Source organism: Urocampus carinirostris, chromosome 11 (assembly GCF_059441175.1).
Source record: "Urocampus carinirostris isolate Australia breed hairy pipefish chromosome 11, RoL_Ucar_1.0, whole genome shotgun sequence".
In the NCBI taxonomy this organism is placed as follows: Eukaryota; Metazoa; Chordata; class Actinopteri; order Syngnathiformes; family Syngnathidae; genus Urocampus; species Urocampus carinirostris.
This window is the reverse complement of record NC_142359.1, coordinates 9,367,149-9,390,951: the sequence shown is the minus strand read 5'-3', so window position 1 is coordinate 9,390,951 and position 23,803 is coordinate 9,367,149. Positions and strand designations below refer to the sequence as shown.

Below are 23,803 nucleotides of genomic sequence, written 5' to 3'. Positions count from 1 at the left end.
TCTTTTTCCCTTTCTTCTTCTCTTTCTTCATTTTCCTCATGTTGGGGTTTTTGAGTTTTTCCTTGCCGCCTGCTCGACACCGGTGGCTTAAGCTGTAGAAACCCTGTAACCCTGTGACTCAAAAGTGGTTATTGCACGGCAGGAAATCAAAGACCCCGGTTTGTCTCAGCGAGCGACCCCCCCTCGCTGCCCCCTTTTCACACAGTCGCTCACATTTGCGTTAACAAGTTACACGAGGCCTCGTGGGGCTCACACAGTTTGATTCGGAGTCAGCGTGGAGTATGTTTTGAAACCTGACTCAAGGTGTGAGCCAGTTTCTGAGGATGAAAAATTTGAGGAGTCATGTAAAGACTAAGAACGAGGGATGTGAGTCATGAAGTGGAATGCGTGGCCATTTCCTCGTGTTTCCTGTATAAGACACTCCGTTCGGCGAGTTTCCAAACTATGGCTGGGGAACTTTTTGTCAGTGGTGGGCTGTCAGGACCTGCAAGGCCTTCTCTGATGGCCTAAAAAGTATCAGTATCATATGATGTATCTATCTCTCTATCTCAATGTATATCTATGTATCTCTAAGTCTATCAATCTCAATGTCTATCTATCTGTCTATCTATCTTAATATCTGTCTGTCTATCTCGATGTCTATGTCTGTCTTTCTCTATATGTATTTATCTCAATATCTATCTCAATGTCTTATGTCTGTCTGTCTAAATGTCCATTTATCTCAATATCTATCTATCTTTCTATCTATCTCTATCTATCTATCTCTATCTCTCTATCTCAATGTCTATCTCTCTCTCTCGCTCTCTCTCTCCTATATATATATATATATATATATATATATATATATCTTTATATCTCTATATCTCTCTCTATAGCTCTATCTGTATATCTCTATATATATCCATCTCTCTCTCTATATCTCACTCTCTCTCTCTCTATATCTCTCTATAAATCTTTATCTATCTCTCTATAATATAATAAAATGATGACTCACAACACGTGGTAAGCTTCCTCTCCTGGCTTTGATCTCTTTAAACTCCGGCAAAACGAACATAAAACGCGACAGAGACAAAATGAAAATAAATCCAAACAGCTTGCCAACATCATTTTTGCCGTTTTATGTATTCCGTTACTCCCCAAGCCTGCACACAATTTAGTCATTGTATTCATATTTAATTTATTGAGAGAGAGAGAGAGAGAGAGAGAGAGAGAGAGAGAGATGGTGTGTGTGAAAGAGAGAGAGAGAGAGAGAGAATGTGAGAGATGGTGTGTGTGTGAGAGAGAGAGAGGGTGTGCGTGAAAGAGAGAGAGAGAGAGTATGTGAGAGATGGTGTGTGTGAAAGAGAGAGAGAAAGAGAATGTGAGAGATGGTGTGTGTGAAAGAGAGAGAGAATGTGAGAGATGGTGTGTGTGAAAGAGAGAGAGAGAGAATGTGAGAGATGGTGTGTGTGTGAGAGAGAGAGAGAGAGAGGGTGTGTGAAAGAGAGAGAGAGAATGTGAGAGATGGTGTGTGTGAAAGAGAGAGAGAGAGAGAATGTGAGAGATGGTGTGTGTGAAAGAGAGAGAGAGAAAGAGAGAATGTGAGAGATGGTGTCTGTGAGAGAGAGAGAGAGAGAGAGAGAGAGAGAGAATGTGAGAAATAGTGGGAGAGGGGCAAAGAAATGGCGAGAAAAATAAATCCAAAGAGAAATGGAAGGAGAGAAAGAGAGAAGGGGATAAAGTGAAGGGGGAAGCAAGAGAGCGAGAGAGAGAGAGAGAAAGGGAAAAAAGACTGATAGAGAAAGAGACAAAGAGGAACAAAGAAAGAAAAAGACAGTGAGAGAAAAAGGGAGGAAGAGAGACTGAGAGCTAGAAAGAAATACAAGTACAACGTTTGTGAGAGACACCCGGCTTTGGTAACATCAAGCGCACATGTTTTAACCTGCAGCTCGTTTTTCTCTGGTGCTTCCTTCAGCGTCGTCTTGTGGGCCTGATTCGATCTCTTAGCGGGCCTGTCTTTTATTATTGTATATTTATTATTCTTTTATTTGTCTCTTATTAGCATTTTTGGTATTGGAGTAATCCAAAAGTCATTGAAAGTAATTCAGTTCAAGTAACCTTACCCAACCCTGTCTACGAGTCAAATTGTACATCCACTTTACCACCGGATTGCAAATACGAAGGTGGCGATATTCCTTTATGGAGCCAAGCTAGCTTCACAGCGATGACTTCACTCTTTCCAGTGTTGCATTTCAAGTACTGGCTTAACTCGACGAGCTTGTCATTTTGTTTGGTGTCGCTCGGCCTGTAAGCCAAGTGCTAGGATTTAAAGGGACCGTGTGTATTATTTAGCGCCTTCTATGCTCTGTATCAGGGTCGTCAAACTCATTTAAACTCGGCCACGCGATAGAACAAACATTCTCTCGGGGCCCGACTAGTTAAATGGGGAGAAAGAAAAACAGAGAGAAAAATGAGAGAAAGAGAGGGATACAAAGAAACGAGAGAGAGTGATAGAAAGAGGGAGAGAGAATGTGAGAAATAGTGTGAGAGAGAGAGAAAGAATGTGAGAAATAGTGAGAGAGAGAGAGAATGTGAGAAATAGTGTGAGAGAGAGAGAGAGAGAGAGAATGTGAGAAATGGTGTGAGAGAGAGAGAGAATGTGAGAAATAGTAAGAGGAGAGAATGTGAGAAATAGTGTGAGAGAGAAAGAAAAATGAGAGAAAGCGAGGGATACGAAGAAAAGAGCGAGAGAGTGATAGAAAGAGAGAGAGAAAGAATGTGAGAAATAGTGAGAGAGAGAGAGAGAGAGAATGTGAGAAATAGTGAGCGAGAGAGAATGTGAGAAATGGTGTGAGAGAGAGAGAGAGAGAGAGAGAGAGAGAGTGTGAGAAATGGTGTGTGAGAGAGAGAGAGAATATGAGAAATAGTAAGAGGAGAGAATGTGAGAAATAGTGTGAGAGAGAAAGAAAAATGAGAGAAAGCGAGGGATACGAAGAAAAGAGCGAGAGAGTGATAGAAAGAGAGAGAGAAAGAATGTGAGAAATAGTGAGAGAGAGAGAGAGAGAGAATGTGAGAAATAGTGAGCGAGAGAGAATGTGAGAAATGGTGAGAGAGAGAGAGAGAGAGAGAGAGAGAGAGAGAGAGAGAGAGAGAGTGTGAGAAATGGTGTGTGAGAGAGAGAGAGAATGTGAGAAATAGTGAGAGAGAGAGAGAATGTGAGAAATAGTGAGAGAGAGAGAGAATGTGAGAAATAGTGAGAGAGAGAGAATGTGAGAAATAGTGAGAGTGTGAGAAATGGTGTGAGAGAGAGAAAGAGAATGTGAAAGATGGTGTGAGAGAGAGAGAGAGAGAGAGAGAGAGAGAGAGAGAGAGAATGTGAGAAAAAGTGAGAGAGAGAATGTGAGAAATGGTGAGAGAGAGAGAGAGAGAGAGAATGTGAGAAATAGTGTGAGAGAGAAAGAAAAATGAGAGAAAGCGAGGGATACGAAGAAAAGAGCGAGAGAGTGATAGAAAGAGAGAGAGAAAGAATGTGAGAAATAGTGAGAGAGAGAGAGAGAGAGAGAGAATGTGAGAAATAGTGAGCGAGAGAGAATGTGAGAATTGGTGAGAAATAGTGTGAGAGAGAGAGAATGTGAGAAATGGTGTGTGTGAGAGAATGTGAGAAATAGTAAGAGAGAGGGAGAATGTGAGAAAAAGTGAGAGAGAGAGAATGTGAGAAATAGTGAGAGCGAGAGAGAATGTGTGTCTCTCTCTCTCTTTTCCAACATTTTTCTCCCACTCTCTGTCTCTGTCTCTTTCACTCTCTGCGTCTCTCTTTTTCTCTTCCTTTGTTGCTCTTTGTCTCTTTCTCTCTGTGTCTTTTAACCTCTTTTGCTCTAACTTCCTTTTTTCCTTTTCTCTCTTTTCTCTTTCTCTCTTCCTACCCTTTGCACTTACTTTTCTCTTTTCTCTCCTTTTGTCATTCTATTTCTCTTTGGATTTCTTTCTCCCTCTCCCTTTCTTTTTCCCCTCTCTCACGACTTTTTATCTTTTGTTTCTCACGCTCTCTCCCCCTCTCCCTTTTTTTTGTTTTCTGTCCCGCCCTCTCTCCTTTTCCCTCCCTCTTTCTCTTATTTCTTTCTCTCTCTTTTTCTTTCTCTTTAATCTACTAGTCCGGCCCCCGACAGAATGTTTGTTCTATCGTGTGGCCCCCCGAGTTCAAATGAGTTGGACACCCCTGTTTTACTGAGATGCTTTGAATTCATGGTTTGATATTGCTTAGGGTCCTTCCATTGAATTTATAAGGCCATGGAGGCCATCTTTTCTGATAATACTGGGAGGCGCTTGCAGGCAGGCATACCAGTGAATGTGGACTTTGTGTAGTCTCGGTTTTTGTTATTATTATTATTTTAAGACCATAAAGCCACCAAATGACGCGTGAGCTGAGTGGAACCGAAATAGCTCGTGTGAAAGCTGTCTGGGATTGCAGAAGGGGGGTTGGGCGTTTCGGACAGACTACGAAGAGTTCGCTGCTCTGTTTCGGATGTCTAAAAAAATCGGACTCGATCCTGGCCCGCGGGTCTTGAAGCCCGACCAACCCGACCCAGACTAATTACTGTATTTTCCGCACTATAAGGCGCACCGGGTTATAGGGCGCACCCCCAAAATATAGTTTTTGGTCCTATATTTTCCATACATAAGGCGCACCGGATTATAAGGCGCTACAATGGGAACGTGGACAAAACAGTCAGATAGTTCAGTCCAACTTATTACCCCCTTAACATTCCCAAAGCTTGCAAAAAAGCAAATACGTGTCTCAGACATGTACGGAAACAGTGTCCGTACGATGTCGCTCAAATGCATCGTTTCAAATATCATTCGGAAGGTTAAAGTCTTGGGATTCAAGAAATGCCAACCATTCCTTAGTTTCTATTTTCGTTTTCGCTCGCAACTTTACTGAGCATATGACAATAAACACTTGGAATTGAATTTAGTTTGAAAATAAACTCATCACAGAAACATCAAAATCGTTCTAAAACAAGATACCGGGAAAATATAAAGCCGCAAAGCTCACCTAAGTTCTCTTGCAGCCATCACGTTCAATAATGATACGTAACCATGGTCTTCTTACAACCGTGAGTGTAGTAAATCCAGGAGAGTCAAATATTTACAAATACAGAATAGTAAAACATGTTTTCTCTATGCCGTAGTGCAACCCAACGTGTGATTCACATTCATCTTTTTCGGCTAATTGCAGGCTTTGTTTCGCCCCCTTAGCCTATGCGAGCCTGTAAATGATAAAAAGGATACGCCCCCTTTACCTTCAAATAACTTTAGCCAATAGTGACTGATTCAAATGATGATTGACACATTGGTTAGGAAATGAAACGCCGGTATATAAATCCCAGCATACACCGCGGACGACTTCGCCTTCGGGGGAAAATCTAGTTGGCGGCTGTCTGCTTTAGTTGCAAGACTTTGCGACTTAATATTGATCCATATATAAGGCGCACTGTATTATAAGGCGCATGGTCAGCTTTTGCAAAAAATAAAGGCTTTTAGCTGCACCTTATAGTGCGGAAAATACGGTAACTTGATTTGTAGGACTGAGCGCGAGGCAAACCTGAAATTTCATGTTATTTGTGAAGAAAGTTGACAGAAAAATTTTAAGGCAGTCAATTTTTTTCAGGGTGCTTGAAATTCCTTGAAAATGCTTGAATGTTAATGTTGTGTTTTCTAAGGTTGAAAAGTTCTTGGATTTTGGGTGAAGTGCTTAAAATGTTTGAAATTGTGGCCAAGTTTCTCAACAGTCCTGCTTAAAAATGATGCTGACACGGCTCTCTGGTGGCCTCACTTTTCCATTGCATTTCTTTGTGATTAACGGCGGATGGCATTAGTTTTGAAGGATTTTATACATTTGACTATAAAGGATTTTATACGATTAAATACAAGTTACATTTATCGAGTGCAATGAAGATTTTCACCGAGTGGGCTTCAGGTCAGGCTGTTTTGTTTACTTCTGTTGATAACAGAACTCTGACGCAGAACGGCAGGCATTGTTTGGAGAAGTTGTTCTGATCAGCGCTCTGCTGTTATTGAGTTTTTCAGACATCGCGACTCTCTTCTCAGTGAGAGAAGCGCAAGAGGAAAATGAGCTGTAGTTTTGATTATTTCCACCGGATGTTAACACTTGCAAAACAATTGTATTTCTCCATTTCTCTCTGACTCACTTCTTTTTTATTTATTTCTCCCTCTTTTTCTTTCTCCTATTCACTCTCTCTTTTTCTCTCTTTTTCTCTATTTCTCTCTCACTCTCTAACTCCTTTTTTTCTCTGTCTTGCTTTCTTTCTATTTTCTCTCTTTAATTCTCTTTCTTTCTATTTTTCTTTCTTTCTCACCCTCTTTCTTTCCCTTTTTCAACCTCTCTCTCTCTCTCTCTCTCACCTCACTTTGTCTCTTTTTCTCCTGCTGACTCCTTTTCTTTCTGTCATTTCACTTCTCTTATTCTTTTTATCTTTCTCTTTTTTTCACTTTCTTTTTCTCTCTATATTCATTTCCCCCTTCTTCTCCATTCATATCTCTATTCTGCTCTCTCTTTTTCTCTCACTGTTTCTCTGTCTCCCTCGTTCTCCTTATCTGTTTATCGCTCTCTCTTTCCCTCCCTCTCTTTCTCTCTCTTTTTCTCCCTCTCTCTTTCTCTTAAACTTACTAGTCCGGCCCCTGTGAGATTTTTTTTTATAGCATTTGTGGCCCCCAGCTAAAACAAGTTTGACACTAGAAAGTGTTGGATAAAACTCACAGTCTATTTACGTTCCGTGTTTCTTTTAGCTAACAAAATGTAGGGATGAACAAAGTGGAAAGAATCGGCCGGAAATTGAGATGAAGTTCATTGTCTGAGCGCCACGTGGCCGACTGTTTGGGCTCTTTCTCACTTCCTGTCAGCCTGTTGCCATCACTTCCTGTCTGGTGGGAGATTAGGCCCATTCCAACCCCCAGTTATTCAACTTTCAGTTACAGTCAACTGGCCAAATATATTTGTCAACAGCTTCCCCCAAAAAAGCAATACCGTATCATCACAGTTAATTGGTAATACAAAGCAGTTATCACTTCAAAATTTTCCGTTCACAATATTGTACATTATACAAAATAATAGTGCTGAAATATTCATCTATATATTCATGCAGTTTTAATCATCACAGTTAATTACAAAGCAAGTTATCACTTCTGATTTTTCAGTTCATATATTCATCGTGGTTTGCTGTCCCGCCATAGTTATAATGCCTTCTCGAGGTCCAATCCATTATCATCCTCCTCATAGCGTTATGAGGAATATAATTTGGTCAATTTTGGCAGAAAAGCCCTTTTTCTTGCTAGGAGTATTCTTTTGTTTATTGTCTTTCGTCAAATCGTTCGCTTCAACACACGTGTTTTCCTTGCCTCCGCGATCTTCAGTCGAATAAAAGTATCAAGAGATTAGTAATACTCAAATACGAAAAGACAAGTCCATTCGAGGAAAGAAAAAACTGGATGGATTGACTTGCTGTTAGCTTGCTAATATAATAATTTGTTCTTATGTCTGGGGCTAGAGTGTGCGTAGACAGAATCATTGGTCTTACTATCGCCCTCTGCCATGAGGCAAGAGAATTGCATGTCTCACTCTGCGACTGTAGACCTTCGGCACAGTATCGCATACGAATTGTATTAATAATATTCTTAATAGTATGTGAAAATTAAGTGATTTTGAAAAATAAGATCCAAAAATTGTGAAGCTAAATGAGAAATAACTTTCTACATAAGTCGGTGAGCAACGCTTGAAACAACAGTGAGCAACAGCAATCCCAAGTGTGGCAAGATAATTCATTATCAAACATGACCAAAACTTGACATCAAGTTACATTTTGATGAGTTTTCGGCAATGCAAAATTATTTTTCTCTTTTGAATGAATTGACTCATGTACTATTGGAAAGGTTGTACGGCCTACAAACGTCGTTTGTTCTTTCAATTCTTTCACAAGATAACAATTTCTTTTTATTTCCTGATATATTTTATAATTTATAATATTAACATTTTTGGGGGCTTATTCAGTCGGTTGTAAGATACAGAACTGTACCTAATCACATTTTTAGTGGAAGTACAATGTTGGCAACAAGATTCACTTGATATAATTGGAAATTATTTGAATGCAACACAAACTTTTTCTTCTTTTTTCCGTGTTTATTTTCTACTTTTTTTTTTAATTCCTTTAAAAAAATCTCATTGTGTTTATTTTTTCCGAGCTGTTACTTTTTCTTTTTGTTCTCTATTTACTTTTTTCCTACATTTCTTTCTTTTCTTTTTTCGGGCTTTTTTTCTAAATTTTTCCTTCTTTTTTTCTCTTCCTTTTGTTTCTTTTTTTCTCAGCTTTTCACTACTTTTTCGTTTTGGTATTTTTTTCTTTTTTGTTCTATTCCCCCCTTCCTTTAAGTCATTCTGTGTATAATTTTACATAATATTTGGTCATGTTGGGATTAAAGAAGCAAAAACAACCCGAAGAGCCGTTTAGGACCCAGAAGAGCCGGTTCCTTTTAGTGAGCCGAGCCGAAAAAGCCGGTTCTCGAAAAAACTCTACTGACTTTACTCAACTTCGTTCTACTTCGACCTAAACTTCAAAATACCGCATTTAGGACACAACGTCAGGGGAACCCGTGTATTTTGACCTTCATGCACTGTAACTTTGACTTAAGTCGCTTCTTAATTAGTAATTTTGAGCCCTCATTTTTGTGCGCTGGCTAGATTTTCTTGTGCGCCGAGATTGTGCGAGCAGTGCGCAATTGCGCACGCGCGCAGCTTAGAGGGAACACTGCTTCTGAGTGTCATTTGGGATTTTCCCATTTGGAAACCCATTGAAGTTAACGACATTAAGGCCCTTTGGGAGTTGCACTAAATCCTACTGACTCATGAGGAGGATTTTCCAGCTAAGGCAAAAAGCGTTGGCCGCAAAAACCTCGCTTGCTTCATCACCCGTGTGACGAAACGGGCCTGCGCAACATTCGCGTTGACCCACTTTATGAGTCAAGTCTGAATGTAGCTTGTGGTACATGACGTTTTTGTACTTTGCTGTTTTTCAGCTGTGCAAGCTTGGAGCGGCTGTGCGCTACCTGCTGAGAGAAATCTTATCGGGTGGTTTATTTTTGCTTCTCACGTACTAACTCGTACACACACACAAAGGACACAGTGTTTCGTGCATTACTGGAAGTTAGATACAGTTACAATCAATGGTCCCTCTAAGCTGCGTGTATGCGCAATTGCCCAGAGCTTTTCCGCGCACAAGAAAATCTAGCCAGCTCACAAAAATCAGGGCTCGAAATTGCTAATTAAGAAGCAAATAAAGTCAAAGTTACAGTGGACGTAGGTAAAAAATACACGGGTTCCTGACGTTGTGTTCTAAATGCGGTATTTTGAAGTCAAGGTCGAAGTAGAACGAAGTTGAGTAAAGTCAGCAGAGTTTTTCGAGAACCGGCTTCTTGGGCTCGGCTCACTAAAAAGAACCGGCTCTTTCGGGCCTCAAACGGCTCTACGGGTTATTTTTGCTTCTTTTATCCTTACATGACCAAATATTACGTAAAATTATATACAAAATGACTTAAAGGAAGGGGGGGAATAGAGGAAAAAAATACCAAAATGAAAAAGTAGTGAAAAGCTGAGAAAGAAACAAAAGAAAGAGAGAGAAAAAGAGAGAAACAAAGATCAGGAAATAAACAAATAAAGGAAAAAAGCAAGAAAAAAGTAACAACTATGAAAAAATAAACACAATAAATTTTTTTTAAAAAGGAATTTAAAAAAAGGAGAAAAAAACAGGGGAAAAGAAAAAAAAGTTTGTGTTGCATTCAAATAACTTCCAATTATATCAAGTCAATCTCGTTGCCAACATTGTACTTCCCCTAAAAAATTTAATTAAATACAGTTCTGTATCTTACAACCGACTAAATAAGACCCCAAAAATGTTAATATTATGCGACAAAATATATCAGTAAAAAAAAAAGAAATGGATATCTTGTGAAAGAATTGTAAGATCAAATGATGTTTGTAGGCCGTACAACGTTTGCAATGGTACATGAGTCAATTCATTCAAAAGAGAAAAATCATTTTGCATTGCCGGAAACTCAGCAAAATGTAACTTGATGTCAAGTTTTGGACATGTTTGATAATGACTTAGTTGCCGCACTTGGGATTGCTGTTGCTCACTGTTGTTTCAATCGTTGCTCACCGACTTTTTGTGAACGCGCAGACCCGTGGAAGATTAGAGGGAACATTGGTTACAATTACAACTGGTTATCAAGATAACTGTGGAAAAGACCCCCTCTGGGCATGTACAACTCCCGGATCACCCTTAAAAGCCACAAGGATCGCAGGTAACCCCACCCAGCGATTGCACAGCCTTTGCAACCTGCTGCTATCAGAGAAAAGACTGCTGTGTCTCAGAGCAAGAACAAGCAGGCTCAAGGACAGTTTCTTCCACCAGGCTGTCAGGACTCTGAGCCTACGCCTATGCTCACTTTGCCTATTTTTGCTTAATGGAACATCCTACATGCCCACATTTCTCGTGTAAATATTGTGTAAATTATAACCTTAATCTTCTTTGTTCCTTTATCTTTGTTTTCTTTTATCCTCACTGTTAAATATGAAACTGGAGTGCCACGTCCAATTTCGTTGTCACAATATGTGATATGATCAGGGTTGGGTAGGGTTACTTTAACTGGATTACTTTCAATTACTTTTGGATGACTCCCATACCAAATATGCTAATAAAAGACAAAGAAACCTAAACATGAATAAAATTATGACTCACAACACGTGGTAAGCTTTCTCTCATGGCTTTGATCTCTTTGATCTCCGGCAAAACGAACATAAAATGCGACAGAAACAAAATGAAAATAAATCCAAACAGCTTGCCGACATCATTTTTGCCGTTCCATGTATTCCCTTACTCCCCAAGCCTGCACAAAATTTAGTAATTTTATTCCTATTTAGTTTCTTTTGTCTTTTATTAGCATATTTGGTATTGGAGTAATCCAAAAGTAATTGAAAGTAATCCAGTTAAAGTAACCCTACCCAACCCTGGATATGATATACAAATGACAAATAACATCGTAGTTAAAAAAGTATTCATAAAATATAAAAGTATTAGAATACAATATGGTCAACCCATTTTGTAACAATGACATTAAAGGTATATTCTATTCTAGAAGAGATTGTAATTGAAAAATAAAGCACCATGTTGTAACAACAGTTAAGCTACAAAATTGTATTAATTGTCAGGGAAGACCAGAACAGAGCAGGAGACCCCAGAGCGTTCGTACAATTCAGGACTGAAGAGAAGCTCGTAGCGTGGGACGAAAGCAGGTCGGATCGGAGGCAGGTCGGATCGGAGGCAGGCAGGCAGAATCAGGTAAACAAGAAGGCACATGTAATCGGGAGAGTCTTACGGGGTACAGAAGTAATCCTCCGACAAAGAGTTCTCCGCGTAACGCGTTTAAAAAGGGAGCATTAACCAATCAGGAAGCACATTCCAGCGCGCCACATGATTACCCCAGGTGGCTCCACTTGGGTAATCATGACATTAATAACGCGTTACAGTACTCGTTAAAAGTAATGGCGTTCCAGGAACCCACTGACACAACTGCTTTCGCGCTGCCGCATTTGGTTCTGGTTTCGGCTGCCTCCAGACAACACCATAGACGGCGTGTCTGCGTCCGTGTTGGCGTAATCACTAGTTTTTAATCCCATAATGGGTCGATGGTGCTGAAAAATTACTCAGACGAAGTTAGAAATTAAAAGGCAGGCTTTTTAATTGCTGAGAGCAGTGTCTGGAACTCTTGACAAAAAGTTAGCGGACACCAGGGCAGACAACTCTGAAAAGTTGCTTGCACACACAATTATGACTCATCGCAAAAAGCAAAAAAACCATTATTGCAAAGGATTAAGGTTTGATAATCGGAATATATAATAGAACGACTCTTTAAAATTAAGTTTATTATAAATCTACCTGGGCAGCACGGCGGCGCAGTGGTTAGCGCTTGTGCGGCACAGTTCATGTCATGGGAACCTGTCGTGGGTTCAAATCCAGCTCCAGACTTCCTGTGCGGAGTTTGTATGTTCTCCCCGTGCTTGCGTGGGTTTCCTCCGGGCACTCCGGTTTCCTCCCACGTTCCAAAAACATGCATTTCAGGTGGATTGGCCGGTCCAAATTGTCCCTAGGTGTGAATGAGCGGATGAGTTGTCTGTCCCTGTGTGCCCTGCGATTGGCTGGCAACCAGTTCAGGGTGTCCCCTGCCCACAGCCCGGAGATGGCTGGGATGGGCTCCAGCCCCCCCGCGACCCTAATGAGGATAAGCGGTACAGCTAATGAGATGAGATGAGATAAATCTACCTATAACATTAATTGCATGTATATGACATCATTGTTTTCCATCTGCCATCAGTATGTACCTGTATTTACTCATCTTCATTCATGCCATGTTTGCGTTGCGTCGTCTGCTACAAGCCACGTGAACTCCTCTTTCCACGATGCTTTTAATTTACGTTTACGTTTTGTAGCGCCATACATTTTGTTAGCTTCTTTTGAATCTTTCTTTTAGGGCTGAGGTTTTGGCTTGAGTCCTAACCACTTCTCCATTTTTTTGTGTTCTCTGTGCGTCTATTCTGGAAAATGATATGCAAATGCACGACCTTATGACGCTCGGGAAAGTCCGGAAGCATGAAGTTATTCGATGCAGGCTTCTGATTGGCTACCGAGTATGCAAATTCCCAACCAAACCTAAATTTGCAAACCGAACGAAGATTTCGAAATCGGAATAAAGCGAACGTTTGATGTAAAAAGAAATCTTTTGGTTTTTTTTCTTTTCTTGAAAAAGTTGTCGGCCATCCGGGCGGAGACGTTTTGTAAGTTGTACGCCCGACGTAAAAGATGCACGCCCCGGGTATCCGGGCAGACGTTATTTCAGGCGCTGCTTAAAGCGTATTCAATGTTTTGATATACATTATATATATATACACATACCTATACATATACATATACATACAGACGCTGCCCTACTTACAAACGAGATCAATCGTAAGTTGATTTTGTTTGTAAGTTGCTTCAATGCTTTATTTTGTATGTTTAAAGTCTATATAAGTAACCTTGTATAAGTAACCTGTATTGTTTTTTACTAAAAAAATAAACATTTCATAAAATATTACTTTAAAGATAAATAAAGTTGAGTTTAACTTACTTTTGGAAGATGTGCTTTAAGAGGTCCTCCTCCGTGATAAAAAGTGGCTGAAAAATAGCGATCCGACCTTTTTCTCCACCGCATCAAGCTTTCTTGTTCCGCTTTCATTTCAAAAGAAACGGCTCGCCTCTTCTTTACAAGTTATACCAACCTTATTGAATGGATGCATGGGATATAAGTAACCTGCATTTGTTTTGTACTATGAAATAAACATTTCATTAAATAATATGCTCTATAAAGATAAATATAGTTGAGTTTAACTTACTTTTGGAAGATGCGCTTCAAGAGGTCCTCCTCCATGGTAAAAAGTGGCCAAAAAAAGTGTTCCGACCTTTTTCCCAACCGCATCAAGCTTTCTTATTCCACTTTCATTTCAAATGAAACGACTCGCCTATTCTTTACACGTTACACCAACCATATTGAGTGGATGCACGAGATATTCAACAGTAAAACTGTAACAGTTCTTAGCGCGCTGGAGATACAGAATAATATGGATACAGGAGGCAACACTCTTAAGTAAGGGCTTCCTTGATGTGTGGACAAAGAGCTGATCAAAGCCACTCCTGGCCTCTAATGGTGATTTTTTTTTCCCCCTCTTACTGAAACAGAGGCTTAATTCCCACTGATGAGCTAGGCCAAACACATTATAATAACAAAACAAATGACGACGTGGACTATTCTTCTGAAAATACATTTAAACGTTACGGCGTTGAATGAGTTAATATTTATGGGGTCTTATCACTCCGGGATCCAAAACGTGGAGGTTTTTTGGGGAAAAAGCTGAAGCTGCACATTTTCTGGCAGCATTCATGAAAACAGCACAAAGGACGCCTGCGGAGAGCAGACAAAAATTCAGTCGGGGTGGGGGAATGTTTTAGGAACCTTCCCTGGAGGATGTTTCTTTCCCTCTCTTTTTCCAACCCACCCGCCTCCTAGATTTTACACAGGCTTGGCCAATTGATTCCAAACTCGGTTGTTTTTGAGCAAGCGCGCTCGATGCATTCGAGTGGACGGACAGGAACGAGGCAGAAGTTATTTTCTCTCTTCTGCAGAAGGACATTTTAATTTTGGTGTTAACAACTTAGCTCTGTGTGCTTGAGAGAGAATGTGTCTTAATCATGGCTGCAGCTAACAACTACCGTATTTTCCGCACTATAAGGCGCACCTAAAAGTCTTCATTTTTTTCAAAAGCTGACCATGCGCCTTATAATACAGTGCGCCTTATATATGGCTCAATATTAATTCGCAAGGTCTCGCAACTTACGCAACAGCCGCCGACTCGATTTTCCCCCAAACGTGAAGTAGTCCGCGGTGTATGCTGGGATATATATATACCGGCGTTTCATTGGCTAACCAATGTGTCAATCATCATTTGAATCGATCGCTATTGGCTAAAGTTATTCGGAGCCTCGGATTGGCTAGAGGGCTGAAACAAACCCTGCAATTGGCCGGAAAAGATGTGTCAATCATCCGTTAAATCGATCGCTATTGGCTGAAGTTATTCGGAGCCTCGGATTGGCTAGATGGCCAAAAAAGACCATGATTGCGTATCATTATTGAACGTGAGAACTTCGTTGAGTTATGCGGCTTTATATTTTCCCGGTATCTTGTTTTAGAACTATCTCGATGTTGCTGTGATGAGTTGAGTGAATTCAACTCAATTCCAAGTGTTTATTGTCATATGCACGGTCAAGTTGCGAGCGAAAAAGAAAATAGAAACTAAGGAATGGTTGGCATTTCTTGAATCCCAAGACTTTAACCTTCCGAATGATATTTGAGTGACATCGTACGAACACCGCATCCGCACGTGTCTACGACACGTATTTGCTTCTTTGCAAGCTTCGGGAATATTAAGGGGGTAATCGGTTGGACTGAACCATCTGACTGTTTTGTCGACGTTCCCATTGTAGCGCCTTATAATCCGGTGCGCCTTATGTATGGAAAATATAAGACCAAAAACTATTTTTTCGGTGTGCGCCTTATAACCCGGTGCGCCCTATAGTGCGGAAAATACAGTATTTTAATAGTTGATGAGTCAAGAAGTCCTCCGCCGTAGTAAAAAGTGGCCGAAAAAAGCATTCCCACCATTTTCTCAACCGCATCAAGCTTTCTTATTTCACTTTCGTTGCGAAAGAAACAGCTCGCCTCTTATTTACACTTTACACCAACCATATTGAATGGATGCACGGGATATTAAACAATAAAAATGGCAAAGTTGTTAGCGCGCTGGAGATACAGTATAAAATATTTACACACGAACTAGGAAGAGATTTCATCTTCGGGGTGGAAGCTGGGTGACCTCTTACAGCGCCACCACACGCCAGTGGAAAGAAGCGCTACAGTAATACCCCGTACTCGGAAAAAAAACAAATACACAATACAAAATCTAACTTACAGCAATGTCCGGATATTTTTTGACATCCCGAAAAAAAATGTTTGTATCTACCGATTTTCGTTAGTCAAATGGTCGCAAGTAGGAGAGCGTCTGTTATTGTTAGTTGCAAATATTACAAATATGTGCATTTTGTGTAGTACATTCAGTTGTTAACTGCAAAAATCTGTAACAAAAGTACTTAATGATTTAAACAGTTTAAAATCGTACAGTTTTTACAACTGACGTTTTTGATGTTTGAACAACTAATGTTTGGGGTTTTTTTTCAAATATTTTTATTTCAAATATGTTTGTCAGGCACAGTCTGGCATAACGTTCCAAATCTCTTTTTTTAGCAAAACATACGCGTACCGAATGTACAATGCATGTCATCAAAACCATCTTTGCTTGAATGTTACTTGAATCTTACAGAGGCGAGTCAGACTCGTCGAATGTTCATGCATCATCAAGGTACTGCCATGATACGCAAGGTCTATTGGCTGTGTCCAGGCTAATATGCTCCCACACTTTAGAAGTTTCGGTACGCATACTTGCTGTTGACACGCCATTTTTGTATGTTCCCACTCGAACGGCACTTGGCAGAGATTGTAATCGTGTAAGATGCCTCACTCTTTTGGAAAAACGTGTCTGAGGTTAATTGTCAACAATGGAATTCACCGTCGACTATTTCAAATATCGATTTTAGTCAACGCCGCAGAGCAACCTTTTCGGTGTGGAGTGCCACTTTTAAATGTCCTTGTAAATCAGTGTGCCACACTAAGATTAATGACTCGCACAACAATTTTTTTTTGTATCCAACAGAGCTGTCATTTTGCACCAGTCCGAATATACAACATGGATATACATTGAAATCGTATAACTGACCAATTTATCTTCCACTATTCTTGTTCATCAACAAACTAAAAAATGACTGTGAGCAACATGAGGAAAGGCCTGTAGACATCATGACTTCAACTATTCTTCATCGACAATGAACTACAATCAAAATCAAGTGATATGGACAGCTTCAATATCATTCATCAATAAAATCTTATTTCAGAAACTATCAAAACTTGAAACACTCACACACACCTTTTATATATTCGCCATCACATCAATAAATGGTTTTCCGTGCTTTGCCATGCAGTGAGCAACGTGATAGCTTGCTTCAGTGGTGGCGTTTGTCACAGTGACAAATGTTTTCAGGGTTTGTGTTTGTTTGCCGTACCTGAACGCCATGCGGTTTAATGTCTCCGCCTTTCCAGACTCGTCCTTGAATGCATGTTCATGTTTCGTAATGACTTAACACTTGACGTGCAAGGTACAACGCTCTCGAGGCATAATGCACAAACAGCACAGTAATTTTTTTGCACAAAGCCTCAGTCATCTATCCACGCTGGCTGAAAAGAACGAGATTTTTTTTGCTGGAGTAGCTGTTGTGATTCGTTCATTTATCGCGAGCCGGTGTTTCTGTGGGTGGGTTAAAACACAGATCTTTCCTCCTCTGCAACACACGTAGCTACCGTAAAGCCTCTGAATAACACAGCGCGCAACTGAAAATGTCTAAATTTCACCTAAAAATGCGCACGATTATTATTTTGCCGTGCGCTCGCGTGCCACTGGTTATGTCACGCGGACCGGACCAGAACGGAACTCGTTTGCGTTAACGATTAGTACTTTTATTTAGCAAAATAAAAGTCGTCCAAAACTCAGGGACAAAACGAACAAAAACAGGCTTTACAGGCAAACAGGAACTAAGACCAGGGAATACTCACAAAACAGGTTTTAACTCAAAACGTGCAAACACAGATTTCCTCAAGACAGACAGAACCGAAAACGCAATGAACCAGCACCCGCAATACCCACAACCCACCCTTAAGTAGCACACATGCAAATTAGCTGATTTACTACAGCCGGTGCCCAGGGGGCGGGGCCAGCCGGTCGCCACGGCGACCGTGCTGGACACGACAGGTTAACCCTTCGCATGCCACTGCTGGCACGCGTGCCATAGGTTGCCGACCCCTGATTCGTCGCAGTCCTAGTGTTTGTGATATATGGGTAAAAGACGGGATTGTGTAACGGACGAGGAGCAGTGCGGGGTTTGTTTGTGGGAGGCAGGCAGCTGCAGGGACAGCTGGTGTGGGCAACTCTGGACGGGGGGGACAACTGATTCCTGGAAACAGACATCACTTTAGGGCAAAAGATAACAAATGATGAATACAATTTAAATTGGCCATTCAATGCCTTATGGCTGGGTAAATCATTGCTTGATTTTATTGGCCGATAGATGGTACTTTTCAAGAATTAATATATTTTTATTACTCTGTTTAGTGTCTTAAACTATCTCTTTCTAAAGTAAAGTGTTTCTTAGCCTGGACCCAATCACAGTTCAACTGAAATTGAATCCCATGTATTGTTACGTGGTCCCTAAGCCTCTATGACGTGATGCTTAAATCAGGGGTGTCAAAGTCATTTTAATTCGGGGGCCACACGGTAGAACAGACATTCTTTCAGGGGACAGACTAGTAGATTAGAAGGAAAGGAAAAGAGAGAAAGGGAGGGAGAGAAAAAGAGAGGGGGTGGGACAAAGAAAGAGAGAAAGGGAGCAAGTGAGAGAGAGAGAGAGAATGGGAGAATCAAAAGATAGTAAAAGAAATAGCGAGAGAGGGGGAAATAAAGAGAGACAAAAATAAATCTAAAGAGAAATAGAAAGAGATAAAGAGAGAATGAGAGAAAAGAGAAGGAGAGAAAGAGAGAAGGGGAAAGAAAGAGAGAAAAGCGAGGGAAAAGGAAATCAGGAAGATAGAGCAAAAAAAGATAAAAAGACACACAGAGAGAAAGGGACAAAGGGGAACAAAGAAAGAGAAAAAGAGAGACAGAGAGTGAGTAAAAGAGAGAGAGAGGGAGAGAGAGTGAGAGAAAAAGGGACGGAATGAGAGAGAGAGAATCGGAGAAACAAAAGAGATAAAAAATAAATAGTGAGGGGGGGAAGAAGGAAAAAGAGAGAGACAAAGAAATCTAAAGAGAAATAGAATGAGATAAAGAGAGAATGAGAGAAAGAGGGAAAGAGGTAAAGCAATAGATGGAGAGAGAAGAGAGAGAAAAGGAAAAAAGGAAGAGAGAGCAAAATAAGGTAAAAATACACAGAGAGAGAAAGAGGGGAAAAATGAAAGAGAGAGAAATAGAGAAAAAGAGGGAGGAAGAGAGAGAGAGAGAGAGAGAGAGAGGCAGAATGGGAGAAACAAAATAGATTAAAAATATGAAATAGTGAGAGAGGGGTAAAAAAAGAGAAATAAATACATCCAAAGAGAAAGAGTTAAAATGAGTTTGACACCCCTGCTCTAAACGTCCTTTGTTTCACTACCGTTGCTCCTAGTGAAAAAAAATGTCTCCCCCTTCAGGTCACATTCGGTACTTCAGTGCAAAGAAAAACAGGTCAAAGGCAACGTTCAACCTCACCGCATGCAGTGTGTAATTAGAAGGACTGATTTCATTTTGCTTGCTGCTTCTTTTCGAGTCCATGAAACGTTTTATTTTGGGGGAAAGCTAACTCGATGACTTGTTTTTTCCCAGGAGGAGGCCATCCCGGAACTGGAGATCGACGTGGACGAACTGTTGGATATGCCCAGTGACGTCGAGCGGGCCGCCAGGGTCAAGGTGGGTTTGATTTCATTTTATTTTTATTAATAGACTTTGGTTCTTTTTGGTGTTTTTTTTAATTTTTTATTAAAAATTGAAATTTTTAACCCGTTTCTTGCTGCTTCGCCATGATATCATGTAGTCACCAATTAAAGGGGAAATGAAAACGAGAGTTAAAGGTATTCCCAAATTCTTTAACATGCACGGATGTTTATTTCCTTGTGCCTCCACCAACTCGCCATATTGGGGTTAGAACCCGGGTTGCGGCGGTAGGAGCACCAAAATCTTTGATAAGAATCAAGTACTCATCTCATCTCATCTCATCAGCCGCTTATCCTCATTAGGGTCGCGGGGGGGCTGGAGCCCATCCCAGCCATCTTCGGGCAGTGGGCAGGGGACACCCTGAACTGGTTGCCAGCCAGTCACAGGGCACACAGGGACAGACAATTCGCTCGCTCATTCACACCTAGGGACAATTTGGACCGGCCAATTAACCTGACATGCATGTTTTTGGAATGTGGGAGGAAACCGGAGTGCCCGGAGGAAACCCACGCAAGCACGGGGAGAACATGCAAACTCCACACACAAGCTGGACTTGAACCCATGACCTCAGAACTGTGCCGCACACGCGCTAACCGCTACGCCGCCGTGCTGCCCTTATTTATTTATGTATTTATTATTTTATTATTTTTATTTTTATTTTATTTTTCATACTTTTTAACAGAATTCCCCGAGGGTCCTTGAAAAGTCTTAAAAGCCATTGTATGTATTATTTTAAAAATAAGGCCTTCATTGGCAGTAAAATGTTGGAAATACAATTATCGAAAGGGGTGTCAAACTCATTTGAACTCTGGGGCCACACGATAGGACAAACATTCTGTCGGGGGCCGGACTAGTAGATTAAAGAGAAAGAAAAAGAAAGATAAAGAAATAAGAGAAAGAGGGAGGGAAAAGAGAGAGAGGGTGGGACAAAGAAAGAGAAAAGGAGAGAGCGTCAGAAACAAAAGAGATAAAAAGTAGTGAGAGAGGGGGAAAAGAAAGGGAGAGGAAGAAAGAAATCCAAAGAGAAAGAGAAATACAGAAGGAGAGAAAAGAGAAAAGAAAGCGCCAAGGGTGGGAAGAGAGAAAGAGAAAAGAGAGAAAAAGGAAAAAAAGAAGTTAGAGCAAAAGAAGTTAAAGAGAGAGAGAGAAAGAGACAAAGAGCAACAATGGAAGAGAAAAGGAGAGACACGGAGAGTGACAGAGACAGAGAGTGGGAGAAAAGGGGTGAGAGAGAGAGGGAGAGAGAGCGACAGAGAGAGAGAAATAAATACAAGTACAGTGTATTTGTGAGAGGCACCTGGCTTTGGCAACATCAAGTGGAGCTCATTTTTCTCTTGCGCTTCCCTCTGCGTCGTCTCGCGGGCCGCCTGTTGGACACCCCTGGTTTACTCCAACAGATCAAACCCACCAAAGTAAAGTGCAATACAGCGAGGAAATACTGTATCGAATAAAAACCTTTTCTGTCTCTCTCACAGGACTTACTGGTAGACTGCTTTAAACCTACTGAGGTAAGAAAACCCTCAAGCACAAGTACAATGGGAAATGATCCCTATGCGATTTCTAATGGAGTGCTCCTCTGGCGCAGGACTTCATCTCAGAGCTCCTGGACAAGATCCGAGGCATGCAGAAGCTCTCCACGCCTCAAAAGAAATAATCCTCGTCCCGTCTCCACTCCACCTCTTTCTCTCATCGGTCACCTCTCGTCTTCCTCTCACTCGTTCCTCTTCGTCATCAAGTGCCGGAGCCGAAGGGAAGACTAGTCGCTCCCACTTAACTCGGCAGGTTTAGCCAGGCCAACCACCAGCTTGTCGGTTACTTAGTCCTTTTTACCTCCTCGAGATGCATTTTCTCTGACCACCAACTCGGTGTATTTTTAGACCGGTGTCACTTTGAGGAAGGGGGCGGGGACTAAAAAGTACTGTACACATGGCAAAAGTACCCTATTTATTCGTGTATAAGTCCCCTTTTTTACCTAAAAATTTGTCCAAGTTTTGGTGCGTGAAATGGGATTAGAGCCCGGGTCACTGTGGTGAGAGTGTTTCACTCTGATCGCCAGTGATATTGATGAAATACTCAAAGGCATTAGGTTTTATCTCATTATCACATTCCCTTTAGTCAAGGTACCAGAGACAAATGTTTATTTCGTTGTGCCACCACTAACTCACTGTATTGGGATTAGAACCCAGGTTGCGGTGGTGGGAGCTCTGAAGTTTAGCAACCAGTGATAATACTAAAAGGCATTGGGCTTCATCTTATTATCATCCCATGTTTAGTCAGGGTACCAGAGACAAATTTTTATTTTGTTTTGCCACAACTTACTCACCGTATTGGGATTAGAACCCGGGTTGCGGAGGGGGTTTTGGGTTTTTTAAGGGTTATTGTTCTATCTTCGTTATTCATTATCCATTATCCGTTATCGGTCAGAGATGAGAGCACCAAAGTCTAACCACCAGTGATATTCATCAAATACTAAAAGGCATTGGGCTTTATCTCATTATCACACTACCTTTAGTCAAGGTACCAGAGACGAATGTTTATTTCGTTGTGCTACCACCACATCACCGTATTGGAATTAGAACCCGGGTTGCGGCGGTAGGAGCACAAAAGTCTAACCACCCGTGATACTATTCAAATACTAATAGGCATTGTGTTTATCTCATCATCACACTCCATTTAGTCATGGTACCAGAGACGAATGTTTATTTCGTTGTGCCACCACTAACTCGCCATATTGGGATTAGAACCCGGGTTGCGGCGGTAGGAGCACCAAAGTCTAACCACCAGTGAAATTCATCAAATACTAAAAGGCATTGGGCTTTATCTTATTATCACACTATCTTTAGTCAGGGTACCAGAAATTAGCTGTACAACATCCACATCAAGAACAACGTAAACAATACACGCGTATTTGTTTTCAAGTATACTTGTGATGATGTGATCAAAATCAACTGCCTTTTCATATGTGATCTATACCACTGGGGCTTTCACCTCCGCGACCTGGGTTCGATTCCCATTGCAAACGTTTATCCCTCTGGAAAATTAGGCTTGCGCGTTATACACAAATAAACACGGTAGGCTTTGCTAAATTTCCATGTGTTCCAGTGTGCCCGTGCATGCTACATTTTACAATCTTCATGGCACATTTTCCTGCTGTTCTGTATGAGAAATGATTCATTTGTTTTAGAAAAGGACTGGTTCCTCTTGTAGTTTTGGTTCTATGGGTTTTTTGGGGGGTTCACTTGCGTTTTCAGTTCATATACTAAGCTGCCTTGTTTTTTTTATGATCCTGATACTATTGAAATTTTTAACCCGTTTCTTGCTGCTTCGCCATGATTTCATGAAGTCACCAATTACAAACGAGAACGAAGGTTAAAGGTATTTCCAAATTCTTCAACATGCATAATGGGAGGAAATAGTACACCTTTTTTTGCATACAATCGGTATATCCCGACTATTTTCCCGAAATAATGCATCTTGAAAACTGTGATGTCATCAGAGGAACACCAAAACCCATATTGTACGTGTTGAATAGTCGAAGAGGTTATGACTGTTTTAAGCTAAGTTTTGTTAGTTTTTGTGCTACAAAAAAGGGCTAACTGGCAAAAAAAAACACAAAGAGCTAACGGCGGCTAACCAGGACTGATCAACAAAAGGCAACCAAAGTCTCAGTTTAAAAAAGGTAGGGCGACCACCCCAAAAGCATCCAGTAAGCAGCCAGGCTAACCAGGAGGCAGCAACGAAAACCTCCAATTGCTATGGCGATAAATGCGAAGCCGGCTAGAAATGTAACCAAAGGACACTGCAAAACTGGCGCTAACTCCAGGCTAATCTATCAAAAACCTTCGGTAAGCAGCTAGGCTAACCGAGAAGCTACAACGAAAAAGCGGTAACGGCTATGCTGACAACTGTGCACTGTGCGGGTATAAACAAACTAAGGAACACGGCAAAAGCAGCGCTAACGGCAGTCTAGCTGATCAAAAAGCATGCAGTGAGCAGCCAAGCTATCCAGGAGGCAGCAACAAAACCTTCCACTGGCTATGGCGATAAATGCCGGCTAGAAATTTAACCAAGGGACACTGTAAAACTGGCGCTAACTCCAGGCTAGTCTATCAAAAACCTTGGGTAAGCAGCCAGGCTAACCAAGAAGCTTCAATGAAAAAGCGGTAACGGCTATGCTGATAACTGTGAACCCGACCAATAATATACAAACCAAGGAACACGGCAAAACCGGCACTAACCGCAGTCTGGCTGATCAAAAAAGCATGCAGTGAGCAGCCAGGGTAACCAGGAGGCAGCAATGAAAACCTCTAATGGCTATGAAGATAAATTCGAAGCCGGCTAGAAATTTAACCAAGGGACACTGCAAAACCAAGGATCAACGGCAAAACCAGCGCTAACTCTAGGCTAGCCGGCCCAAAAACAAACAGCAGGTAACGAAAAACAGCAACGGCTACGTCGAAAAATGCAAAGCTAGCCGGGTAGCAAAGCTAACTCTAGGCTAGCTCGCCAATTAAAAAACACTGTGGGAAGCCTGGCTAA

The 23,803-nt window shown here is 41.1% G+C and overlaps 1 protein-coding gene across 1 annotated transcript in view; it reads left to right on the top strand.

The window, feature by feature from the left end:
- The window catches only part of ppp1r14bb (protein phosphatase 1, regulatory (inhibitor) subunit 14Bb), a 51,033-nt gene extending 29,970 nt beyond the window's left edge, over positions 1-21,063 (top strand). Inside the window, exons 2-4 of the mRNA XM_088347641.1 lie at positions 19,157-19,240; positions 20,740-20,772; positions 20,850-21,063. Of these exons, the coding sequence (XP_088203767.1) occupies positions 19,157-19,240; positions 20,740-20,772; positions 20,850-20,918 (186 nt within the window). The 3' untranslated portion in view covers positions 20,919-21,063. The remainder of the gene's footprint in view (positions 1-19,156; positions 19,241-20,739; positions 20,773-20,849) is intronic.
- The last annotated feature ends 2,740 nt before the right edge of the window (positions 21,064-23,803 follow it).